The following is a 12,112-nucleotide window of genomic DNA, read 5'->3' as shown; positions in this document are numbered from 1 at the left end:
CGAAGCGTGTGCCCAAGCCAGCATGGGCGAAGCGTGTGCCCAAGCCAGCATGGCAATGTGGCAGCAGGACTTGGCCAACCGCCTCGGTTTCCTAGGGATATGATTCTTAAGGACACATAATCAGTGCTGAAATGACACAGCCTCAGCCAGCAAAGGCCATCAACAGCCTAGCAAGAGACCATCCACCTGAAGGGCTGGCTCTGAGCAGGGTCCTCCTCTCTAACCTGAGAAGGGGGTGAAGACAGCTGGAAGGAGCTGGCTGGGTTTGAGGAGAGCTGCCAGTGGCATAAGACATGGTACTGACAGGTCTGGCTTCTGTACATTGAGGACCCATCCCCTTCTTTCAGACAATGAGGACAGATGTGGTAAGGAGCAGCCTGAGTGTCTGGGACTCAAGACTGAGCGTGACAGGCAGGATGATCCACTCTGTAGAACCACCAACCCCTAGCCCTGGCCAAGGCCTGGGGGCCACACAGATAAGCCAATGAATGGCCTCACTGAGTCTTTAACTGCTCGTATAAAACTTTGGGAAGATTCTAGAAGTCTGAGTGAGCAGTGAGTACCCAGGGAAAACCCTAGCAGTAGGTCCACGGAAAGATGGGAGGGCTCTGCATGGTCTCCCTCCAGCCCTCACGGTCCTCCTGTAGATGAGCTAAGAGGGACAGACTAGGAGCATGTCACCGCTACGGGCTACCGCTCACTGAGTGAGCACGTACGTGGAGAAAAATCTGGAAAATGGCCCACAGACTGACTGGGAAGTTTTTCTGAAGAAGCGTCATCTCCAGGGGATCTCACCTTTGTTACATATTTTTGAAATTATGGAGCCCTTTATAGCCAGGGTGTCTTCTGGGCCATCAGAGAAAAAGGTTTAAAGCAGAAAGATGCAGTTACATGGGCTCCAAAAACATGCGTGAGCTGTGTCTGTGCAGCATGGGACTATTTTTTTGGGCTGGGCTGTTTCTGGCGTCTCTATGAATTTGAAGATTGCAAATTACTAGGAGAGTAAAAGTAGAGAGTTACTAAGAAACAACTGTGGCTGGCAAGAGGGCTCCGTAGATAAAGGTGCTCCATGCCAAGCCTAAGGATCTGAATTTGATCCCTGAATCCCATTTAATGGAGTGAAAGCGCTACTCCCAAAAGTTACCCTCTGATCTCTGCGTGCTCACCCTGGCATATAAGCAAAAGTACACGGACATGTACACGGAATGCTGAGAAGGAAAAAAAAAACTGCAGAAGCCAGGAGCACAGGAGGGGGTCCTGCCCAGAGTTTGTATCCTTAAATGCCATCTAAATCCCAAGGACAGGCAGGCCTTTGACCTCACCTAGCCAATGAGTCAACTGAGAATTCAGGGGCGGGGCGTTTGGCCATGTGACTCAGCTCACTTCCTATGTCTCCAGCTGACCACAGGGACAAAGGGGCTCCCTTTCCAGTAAATTAGAGTAGAGAAAGCTGCAGAGGGTGCTGGATGGGAGAACACAGACCAGTAACTGGTCCCTGGAACCAGCCATGCCAGAAGTTAAGCTGCCTTATAGATTCTAAAAAAAAAAAAAAAAAAAAAAAAGCCCAACCAAATCTTGCCTTGGCTGCTTTGGGTTGGGGATTATGATGTTTCCAGAGACCAAGCATCCTGATGACACTCAGCTAGGCAGTGAGGTGAAAGTGTGTGTGTGTGTGTGTGTGTGTGTGTGTGTGTGTGTGTGTGTGTGTGTGTGTTCCAGAGACTTGAAGGTGTATGCAGAGGGAGGGAGAGAGGGAGAGAGATGCAAGAACTTCTAGGCATGCTCCACCCTTCTGTATGACCCCCTACTCATTCCCTTCCCCATGAACCTCCCTTCTCCTCCCCCCTTTTCATGAGCTTCCACTCACTCCTCTTTCCATGTGTTTCCCATTCACTTCTCTCCCATTACCATATGCCCCTCCCCTCCCCTGCCCCTCCCCTCCTCCCTCCCCTCCCCTCCTCCCTCCCCTCCCTCCTCCTCACTACCTTCCCCTCACTTACTGCAGCCTCTTCAGTCTGCAGGTTCTCTGAAGGGCTCCTATCAGTAGCTCTGTGTCCTCCTTACAGAGGCTGTTGTTAGAGAAGCTGTAGGGACCAAGCAGAAGGTTCCATTCAGGCAAGTGCCCTAGAGAGACTCTGCCCTACCCGTCCCTTGCCCCTTGGCCCTAGGGAGGCTGATTGGGATTGCAGATAATAGGCCAGGCTTTCTGCCCACCCCAGGAGCATTCCTGACTCCAAAGGCTAAGCTCTGAGGTCCCTGCAAGAGGGGTGGCAGTCGCAGCTGGGTCAGATAAGAAGGATGCCAGGTGAAGGCCACAGAGAAGACTCGGGACATGAAACACACAGTGATTAACCTGCCTCTTTGTGATTTCTTCTTCTTCTTTTTTCTTTTTTCTTTTTTTCGGAGCTGGGGACCGAACCCAGGGCCTTGCGCTCGCTAGGCAAGCGCTCTACTGCTGAGCTAAATCCCCAACCCCTCTCTTTGTTGATTTCTGCACCCTGACATTTATCAACTGGGGCAGAGTCAAGTCCCACTTCGACAGATGTGCAGTTCCAAGCCACCAAGTGAAGGAGGAAGAAAAATCCAGCCAAAGACACTCTGCAGGTCAAGGGTAAAGTCCAGACAAGGGACACAGCATTCAACCTTCTGATGTGGCTAGGCTTGGCCAGGGAGGACAGAGACAGGTTCAAGGGCCTCTGCACCTCACCAGAGGCTCAGCTGTCCTCTCAGCCACTCCTTGGTCGGCCATCCCAACTTACTCCAGCTCTTCCAGATGGTGGCAGTGTTCCAGACCAGATGCCAGGTGGGCAAGGCTCTCTGTGCTCACGTGGCTGAAGGTCAGCCTATTGGGAACCAAAGGGCAAAGGGCAGCAGGTCAGGAAGAGCCTCAGGAGGTCTGAAACTGATGGCAGAGGCTGGGAGGGGCTCTTGGAGACGGTGGTTAGGGGATGCCTGTCCTCCACAAATCGCTCCATCCTGGACTATTTAAGTCAGGATGTAGCTGGAGGCAGAAGCTGGGGCTGTCCCCCAACCCTCCTTAGTCACAGTTGGAGGCCATGGTAGCTGGCTGGTGCTGTTTGCAGAGTTCTCATCCTGCTGAAGTCAGTCTGACAGCTCCTGAGGGGTTTTGTTTGTTCGCTTTTTTGAGACAGGCTTATCTCATTGTAGTTCTGTCTGTCTTGAGCTCGCTATGTTGAGCAGGCTGGCCTCTAACTCACAAGGATCAGCCTGCCTCTGCCTCCGAGTGCTGAAATTAAAGTCACGAACCACCACACCCTGTCCAAGTTCATGAGGGTTTTTTTTTTTTGTTCTTTTTTTTGTTTTGTTTTGTTTTGTTTTCTCTTTCTTCTTTTTAAAATAATTCCTTCCACTTAAAAATTGTATTTATTTATAAAAATGTATTAAGTGAATATGGGAGGGGTTTCAAGGGAGGGATGCCAAGTTTCTCCATTACTTGAAAATTCTGATTTCATTTATTTATTTTAGCATATAAGTGCGTCTGCGTGTATATAAGCACATTTCACGGTGTGTGTATATGGAGGTCAGAGGACAACTTTCAGGGGTCTCTTCTTCCTCCATGTGGCTCCCGGGAGGCTAAACTCAGATCCTCAAGGTTGGCGGCAAGCCCCCTTATCCACTGAGCCATCTTACCCCATGAGGATTCCTAGGTGGAACCAGTCTCGTTAGATGTCAGAAAACCCCATTTGCGTTGGGCATTGTGGTTCATTCTAGTAATTCCAGCAGTCAAGGCTGGGACAGGAGGACGTAGAGTTCAAGACCAGCCTGGGTTACATATTGAGACCCTGTCTCAAAACCTAGTCCGACCAAAAAAAAAGCTCCAGTTTGCAGTCTTTGCTCTGGTAATCAACTCGGGTGATATTTACTAGTGGATGCCAGAATTTGTGGACAAAAGCGTGAAGAACTGGATAGTGGCAATCTGAAGCGATCTCCCTATAAGACGTGTGTCCGTCCCCAAAAGAGTACTTTTGCAAGGGAAGGAACTTGCTAGACACCACCTCTACCAGGTGACACAATTAGCATCTGTAGTAAAGGGTTACGAGCATTGTGTGTCTTCGACGGAAGGTAAGGAGGACTACAGAATGGACTGGGTGGTATTCCTACCACAAATGCAGACTCTAAAGCTAGGCAGATGCAAGCTTAAGGAGATTCCTGCCTGTAGACCCCAGAGGCTGTCTAGACACAGGAGGCTGGAGAGTGCTCCAGGTCAAACACGCTACTGAGAGACAACTGACATTGCGTGCACCTTTTCACCCTGCACTGGGTCCAGAACACGGAGGGGAAAGCCACAAAGTCAGCGAGAGCTACTAATGGGATGACGAGAAGCTTAGAGTGTAAACTGTCACTGAGAGTATGGTGTTCAGGGCTGGGTTTGTCTCGATTGGCAGAAAGCTTGCCTACCTTGTTCAAGGTCTTGAATGCAATCCCTGGAGGCGCATGCATATCATTCCAACACTGAGGAGGGCAGAGCAATACAGGCAGGAGTTCAAGGACACAGTGTGTGTGTGTGTGTGTGTGTGTGTGTGTGTGTGTGTGTGTGCATGTGACAAGATTTCCATGCTGGTCTCCAACTTCTCGTGTAGCTAGGTTAGCCTTGAACTCCAGATCTTCCTGTCTCAGCCTTTAAGTGCTTAGCAACTTGTTGTTTGCAATTATTCCAGAAGGAAAAAGAATGGAGTGTGGAGAAAGGATATTTTTAGTCGTGTGGTTCTGTTCCTAAGGTCACATTTAGGACCTTAGCATCATCTCTAGGAACACAGGACCTGAGCACAGTTGTAGGACCAGCATCCTCTGGGCTGGGAGCTAGAGAGCGGGTGGAACAGGCAGGCAAAGGGGCTATGGTTGTTTGAATAGGAATGGCCCCTATAGACTAACGCCTATGTTTGAATGCTTGACCCATAGGGAGTTGCACTATTAGGAGATGTGGTCTTCTTGGAGAAAGTGTGTCACTGTGGGAGTGGGCTCCTGAGTTTCTCATATGTTCAAGCTATGCCCACAGTGGCACGCGGTCTCCTTCTGCTGCCTGAGGATCAAGGTCATGGTGTCTCCTCACAGCGATGGAAACCCTAACTAGGACAGGAGCCTCCGTGAAAGTGCAAGTCCACATACCTGAAGCTCTTCAGCTCACAGCTTGATATCAGGATGTTCTGCAGCAGCCTGGATCTGGTGCCATCGTCGTCACTGAAGCTAACCTGAGACAAGCTGAAAAGGGCCAAGAGTGTTCCAGAAGACTGTATGCTGGACACACCCCCGGGGTCACCATGAGAAAGCATCCCTCTACGAGCTTCCCTGGGTATCCCCGAGTCTCTGGCCCTTGGCTCAAGTATGAGTTCCACCCCAAGGAAGTAAGCATGTAGCTCAGAGAAGACCCTAGGGTAACCACTAGAAGCCACCATTGGCGTTGACAGTGCCCACCTCAGCTGCTGCAGTCTGGCACACGTCTCCACCAACTGTCTCATGAGAAGGCCGTAGTCGGTGCCCAGGTCACATTGAGCCAACCTGGAGGCAGAGAGAGTAGCTGCAGTGCCTGGCCCATGATGGAAGTCCTGTCCCCACTTTCATGCTCATGGCATTAAAACACACACACACACACACACACACACACACACACACACACACACACACACACATGGTGGTTAAGGAAAGTCTGAGTTTACCACCCTGTTACAAGGTCCACTGGGAAGAATGGTCCAGCTGGGCAGCTGGCACGCCCAGGGAGATTGCTGACTGTTTGAGAATGTGCAGGCGCACAAGGAGGTAAGTTTGGGCTGAGAACCGGTCATGCTCTGTTCCCTAGAATGTATGCATGCCGAGCTGTGTCTGCTCAAAAGAGGTGACATTTCAATATCCAAAAAGTGTGACATTTGTATTGAAGTGTCCTAAATCTGGGCATCTATGAGAACGGAAAGTAGAAAGTAGGGAGACTTGGCCAAGTCTTTGGCTGTCAGGGGTCCCAGACGAAACAGGACATTCGAGCTGAGACTTGAAGTATGGAAAAGTCTAACCAGACAAGAGAGGAAGAAACCAGGCAAGGAGAAGAGATTCTTGGGAGAAAGAAGAGCCGTGCAGAGAGTCTGAGGTCAGAGGGGGCAAGGTGGTGTTTGAAGAATTGAAAGGTAGGCTGGAGAGATGCCTCAGTGGTTACAAGTATTGGCTGCCCTTCCAGAGGTCCTGAGTTCAATTCCCGGCAACTGCATGGTGGCTCACAATCACCAGTAATGGGATCTGATGCCCTCTTCCATCTATCTGAAGACAGCTATAGCGTATTCATATACATGAAATAAATAAATCAATCTTTAAGTGGAGCTATTGAGTTGGAGTGGGGGATGGAGAGAGAAGGAGAAGATCTCCCAGGATGTAGAAAGACCAAACATCAAAAGATGCTGAGCACAAAAGATACTGAGCGTGTGCATGAGGAATACTGGTCCAAGCAGTGCCACCAGCCACGCCCTTATGGCCCCCGATGCTGGGTCCTACCTGAGGGCCATGGCCTCAGAATGATCTTCTTGGCGAGGAAATTCCAGCTGGAGCCACAGCTTCCCTAGGCTCTCAGAGATGCTGAGGGGAGAAGAGATGGGGGAGATGTGTGACAGCTTGTCTTGACCTGCGTCTGCCTGCTCTCTGACCTGGATCATGGCCCAATGGATCTTCCTGCTTCAAACAAGGCAATGACACTTCAAAAATGGGAGGCGGCACCAAGAGCTGGGAAGTGCCAGGGTGATATCTATATAGTGCTCCTGACTACCCCCACCGTCGTAATCTATAGGGCATGTTAACTGTACCAAGGGGCCACTTCTGGGTAATCGGCACGGACCCCCAGCACATCTGGACCTTGAACTCATGGTTACTTTCCTTTGATATTGTGGTCTGCCTTCTGCACAAGACTCTACAAATGTGTATAGCTCTTCAGGCTTGCCCAGCACTCTTTGCCAGCGAGCATGTTGATCCACAGGACAAGACACCAGTGTCTAGGGGTTGAGGGCAAGGGATGGTTGCCATGGTCATAGAACGGTGAATTTCTAGAGGCTCTTCCCAGGACTTACCTTAACTCAGTGAGACATCCTGAGGCCTGGGCACAGACTTCCATTAGAGCTGGTAAGCCGGCATAGCCCACCCAGGGCTCTTCCAACCTGTCATGGAAGGGGTGTGGACAAAGACCTCTGGGGGTGAGCATCGACTTATTATGGGGAGGAGTGGTGACAGGACGAGCCTGGAGGATCCTCTGTGTGTGTGTGTGTGTGTGTGTGTGTGTGTGTGTGTGTGTGTGTGTGTGTGCGCGCGCGCATAGGCAGACACACACTATGCAAACAAGCTTTACACAGTTGTAGAGATTTAAATCCAGGCCATCATGTTTGCAAACCATGTGCTTTACCGACTGAGCCATCTCCCCAGCCCAAGAATATGTTCTGAAATAGTATTTTTCAGCTCTAACACAAGTACCTGTATGGTTGGTAAAGATTAGAAAACCAAACCATACCTAAACTGTAACTCCAATGTTATAGTTTAAAAAGGAAAATTAAAAAAAAAAAAAAAGGAGAAAGGTGGGGATTTGCTGACACAAATATCTGTCAGGGTGTCAGGTCCCCAGGAACTGCAGTTTCAGACAGTCGTGAGCTGCCATGTGGGAATTGAACCCAAGTTCTCTGGAAGAGCAGCCAGTGCTCTTAATCCTGGAGCTATCTCTCCAGCTCTAGATTTTGGTTTTCTACATTTCGTAAACTTTGTTTTATGTTGTTTGTTTTTTCCCCAGACAGAGTTTCTTGGTGTGGCCCTGGTTGTCCTAGAACTTACTCTGTAGATCAGGCTGGCCTCAAACTCAGAGACCTGCCTGCCTCTGCCTCCTGCTGGGATTAAAGGCGTGAGCCTCTACCTCCTGACTCATTTTCTAAACTTTGTATAAAACACACAAATGAATTTATTTAAAACATTCCTGCTTTACGGTTCAGTTGCATTTTTTTTAAATTGTTTTCCTTTATGCTAGTCTGGATTTTCTGCCAATTTTTAAAACGTTAACTTTTAGGTATGGAGAGTTTTATTTTAAGGTATTATCTGGGCAATCGAGGGAAGAATTGAATGCAGGGACACGAAGTCATATTTGCATACCCACGTTCACAGCACATGGCTGAGAGGTGAACGTGTCCCAAGCCCACAGTCAGATGGATGAGTAAACTGTGGGGTACCCACATGCAGGGCTACTAGTCAGCTTAAGTAGGAGGTTCTCACGTCTGCAAAAAAAAAAAGGGGGGGGGGAGGAACCTTGAAGACACGCCACGTGATTGACAGCAGTCACTAAAGGCTAAGGCCAGCGTGATTCTACTGACAGGAGGTAACTGAAGGAGTCCAGTTCACTGACAGTTCGTGCCCCAGGCTAGGGTAAGCAGAACATGAGGAACTGCATTGAAGACAGAACTTCAGTTTTGCAAGATGAAGACTGGTTACACAACAGGGTGAAAGTCTTTAATACTGCTGAGCTGTACACTCACTTAACTGTGTTACGATGGTTGATTTTTTTTTTGTTATTTCACTATTTAATTAATTAATTAATAATTAATTAATTAGACAGGCTCTCATGTAGACCAGGCTGGCTTCAAACATTCTAGGTAGCCAAGGCTTTCCTTCCTCTCTTGATCATCTGTTTCCTGAGTGCAGGAATTTCAGGCTCATGATAATACTTGTAACTGATTGTATTATAATTTTAAGAAATGTTACTTCTGCTAGGCAAGGGATGTCAAACACCTTTAATCCCGGCATTTGGGAGGTAGAAGCAGGTAGATCTCTAAGTTCATGGGCAGCCTGATCTACAGAGTGAGTTCCAGGACAGCTAGCCAAGGCTATATGGAGAAACCTGTCTTTAAAAACAAACAAACAGGGGTTGGAGATTTAGCTCAGCGGTAGAGCGCTTGCTTAGCAAGCGCAAGGCCCTGGGTTCGGTCCCCAGCTCCGAAAAAAAGAAAAAAGAAAAAACAAACAAACAAACAACAAAAATGTTATTTCTTAAATCTTACAAAGTGAGAATAGCTGACTAGCGATAGGCAGTGGTGCCCATGAAGCCAGATTTTTGGGGTACAAAGCTGTTAGCTTATCTCATGGAGCCTCTTGACAAAGTTTCCACTTTGGAAAAGTTGGTGATTAGCTCCAGGGCACATAAGGAAGTGAAGAGGCACAGCCCTAACTGTGATGGGCACTCACAGTCCATAGCCAGGGATGCCCAAGAGCCTGTGTGGACCTGAACCCTCCAGCTTACACTTAAGTACCACGTGAGAATCTCATATTAAACCAGGGAACACATGGTCCTAAGGGTGGCTAGTAGACTCCTCAGGTGTCCTGACTGAACCATAATCCTTACTTCTTTATGTGTAAATGTGTGTTTATGGTCCTATATCATGGTGACTTAAATATGAAGTGTCCTACATAGGGTTAGGCATTTGAACACTTGGTCCCCAGCTGTCACTGTTTGGGAAGGATTAGGAGGTGTGGCCTTATTGGAGACTGTCATTGGATGTAGGCTGTGAGAGTTCATAGCCTCACCCCACTTCCAAGTCTCTTCCTCTGCTTTGTGCTCGCGATATCTCAGCTTCCTGGAGCTGCCCTGTCTGCTGCTTGCTGCCCTGTGTCCCCACCATGAGGGGCTTTTATTCTTCTGGAACTGTAAGCCAAATAAACTCTCTCTTAAGATGCCTCTGGTCCGGGGTTGGGATTTAGCTCAGTGGTAGAGCGCTTGCCTAGCAAGCGCAAGGCCCTGGGTTCAGTCCCCAGCTCGGGGGGAGATGCCTCTGGTCACGTTGGTTTATCACAGTCCCAAAAAAGTAGTTAATACCCCAGTGGGTGCCTGTTTGTGTGTGGGCAACTGTGTGTGCACACGTGCATACCACCACAGAAGCCAGAGGCCAACCTCAGATGCTGTTCCTCAGGACCATCCATCGTGTTTTTGAAGTCAGGTTCTCATTGGCCTGGAGCTTGCCAAGTAGGCTAGGCTGGCTGGCTAGGGAGCCCCCAGGGACCTCCCATCTCCATCTCTTTAATATTGTGTTTATACCCCTCTTTTCTTTCATCGAGTTTCAGTTCTAGGGCTGGAACTTGGGTCTTTGTGAGGCAAGGCAAGCATTTCACTGACTGGGCTACCTCCCAGCCCTTACTTTTAATGAGATTCACAGTAAGATGTTTAGAAGTGATATTTTTATGAGGTCTTCTGTATTTTACTTTAAAGTACTTTAGCCCAACAAATGTGGAGTAAACATGGAAGAAAATGGGCAATTATCGAACGCAGGAGATGGAATGTGCATTTTAAAAGATTATTCTCTCTCCTTTTTTAAGGATGCTCTCTTTCTGAATGCTTTTAAATTACGGCGAACATGTAAGACTTCTTTTTTAATGTTATTTTTATCTTCCATTAGGTATCCTTCAGAATTCTCTCTGATTATTTTTAATTGATTTTAATTATTATTTCTTCTGTGGTGTTAGGGATGAAACCCAGAGCTTCATAAATAATAGACATGCACTCTACTAATGGAGCAACACACAAAGCACAGTTGCTTTTTTCTAAACCCCAAAGCACAGCCTCCCTCTCCTCGTGGCAGTTTTCTTGTGCCTGACCCGGCTCTGGGGCAGAGAACTGGGCTCCTGAACACAGGAAGTGGCCAGGCAGTGAATGAGAGGACCCCATCTTCTTCAATAACCTCACTCCCCTCCCAAGCACAGGCAGGTACCTGAGGTCCAGCAACCCTGCTGGCCGATTCACCAGGTTCAGGAGCGTGGTCAGCTGTGGCGGGTCCAAGCCACACTTGGTCAGCCTGGGGATAGAGATCAGTGGTTGGTACAGTTCAGGCAGGCAGGATGTCCCGCCTATCATTATCCCAAGGGCTGGGCCTGTCACTCACCAGAGCTCCGTCAGCTGTTGGGCCTGACTCAGGCTGGAAGTCAATCTGGATACTTGTTCTGTGCTGAAGCTGCATTCACATAACCTAAGGGCAGAAAGCATCGTCTGAGGAGGCTTGGGCTACTGGCCTAGCCTCTCAGGCTCCCAGAGGACACAAGCTTAGGTTGGGGCCTGACCGGTATTGGCTCTGGCCTTAGGAACTATGAGTCTGTTGTTTAGGGAGCATGGCTCCACCAGCACAATGCTGGCCTCCAGGTACAGGGTGCCTGCCTGCTGCAAATTTCATTTAGTCCTTACGATACATTGCAAGCAGCCACTGATTGGACCCAACACACAGCTGCTGGGTTATCTCTGGGGAGGAAACGCTGGCTTTGGCAGAGTCAGCCTGACTCTAGGACTAATGGGATAGTTCAGGGTCCTTGTGTGGAGGGTGAGCCTAGGCATTGGCTGTGGCCCTATGGTCCAGTCTACAGGTGAGCTGGGTCATTGTCCTGAAAAGGGACTGCAGGACCTCAAAGAGGTTCACTTTGGTATCAGGGCTGCTGGTACCTCACTGGCATCCAGGAGGGGCTGCCACGTAAAGGGTTGGGGGGAATTTTCTCTGAGAAACAGCAAGAGAAGAGGATGCCAGGCTCAGGGCCCACTGTAAGCAGCAAAGGGAGGCCTCAGCAGGCAGGGCATGCTGGTGGATGGAGAGGAAAGGCTGTGCATATATGCATGTGCATGTACTCATGTGCACATGTGCATGTGTGCTGTACATGGATGTGTATGAGAGTATAAGCGGGTAGCATATATTTTGTTTGTATAGCCTGTGGGATATGTGGGATAGTATGAGTAGGGTATGTACATTTTGTGTGTTTAGTACATGTGTGTGCTGGGTGTATGGTATAATATAGTATAATGTAGTTTTTGTGGTGTTGGGAATGGAATGGAGACATCAGAGCTCAACTGGAGACCAAACCAGAGTTGTATGTCAGAAGCAGGCCATCTGAGGAGAGACCCAGGGAAGAAGCCAGGGGTTCCTCACAGATCAGAATCCCTGCCTTTTTCCTGCTCACCCAGGATTACCTCAGTATCATTCCAGTTCCTTCCTCTTTGGAGAAGTGCATTCGGAAGATCTGCTTAGAGTCCAGACTGTGAGAAAAAGGGGGAGGGAGGTATCAAGCTAGCACTCTGGGCACCCAGGGCACTGGGGCCAGGGCCATGCAGAAGTGACAG

At 48.9% G+C, this 12,112-nt stretch overlaps 1 protein-coding gene across 1 annotated transcript in view; it reads right to left on the bottom strand.

Moving 5' to 3' along the window:
• Window positions 1-12,112, bottom strand: part of Nlrc5 (NLR family CARD domain containing 5) — an 80,256-nt gene that overhangs the window by 5,970 nt on the left and 62,174 nt on the right. The window contains exons 31-39 of the mRNA XM_032888107.1: window positions 11,963-12,028; window positions 10,896-10,979; window positions 10,725-10,808; window positions 7,062-7,148; window positions 6,496-6,576; window positions 5,434-5,517; window positions 5,128-5,220; window positions 2,760-2,843; window positions 2,001-2,084 (exon numbers count right to left, since the gene is read on the bottom strand). Coding sequence (XP_032743998.1) covers window positions 2,001-2,084; window positions 2,760-2,843; window positions 5,128-5,220; window positions 5,434-5,517; window positions 6,496-6,576; window positions 7,062-7,148; window positions 10,725-10,808; window positions 10,896-10,979; window positions 11,963-12,028 — 747 coding nt within the window. The remainder of the gene's footprint in view (window positions 1-2,000; window positions 2,085-2,759; window positions 2,844-5,127; window positions 5,221-5,433; window positions 5,518-6,495; window positions 6,577-7,061; window positions 7,149-10,724; window positions 10,809-10,895; window positions 10,980-11,962; window positions 12,029-12,112) is intronic.

This window comes from Rattus rattus, chromosome 17, assembly GCF_011064425.1.
Source record: "Rattus rattus isolate New Zealand chromosome 17, Rrattus_CSIRO_v1, whole genome shotgun sequence".
In the NCBI taxonomy this organism is placed as follows: domain Eukaryota; kingdom Metazoa; phylum Chordata; class Mammalia; order Rodentia; family Muridae; genus Rattus; species Rattus rattus.
Note: the sequence above shows the minus strand (reverse complement) of the source record. Positions and strands in the feature narration are given on the sequence as shown.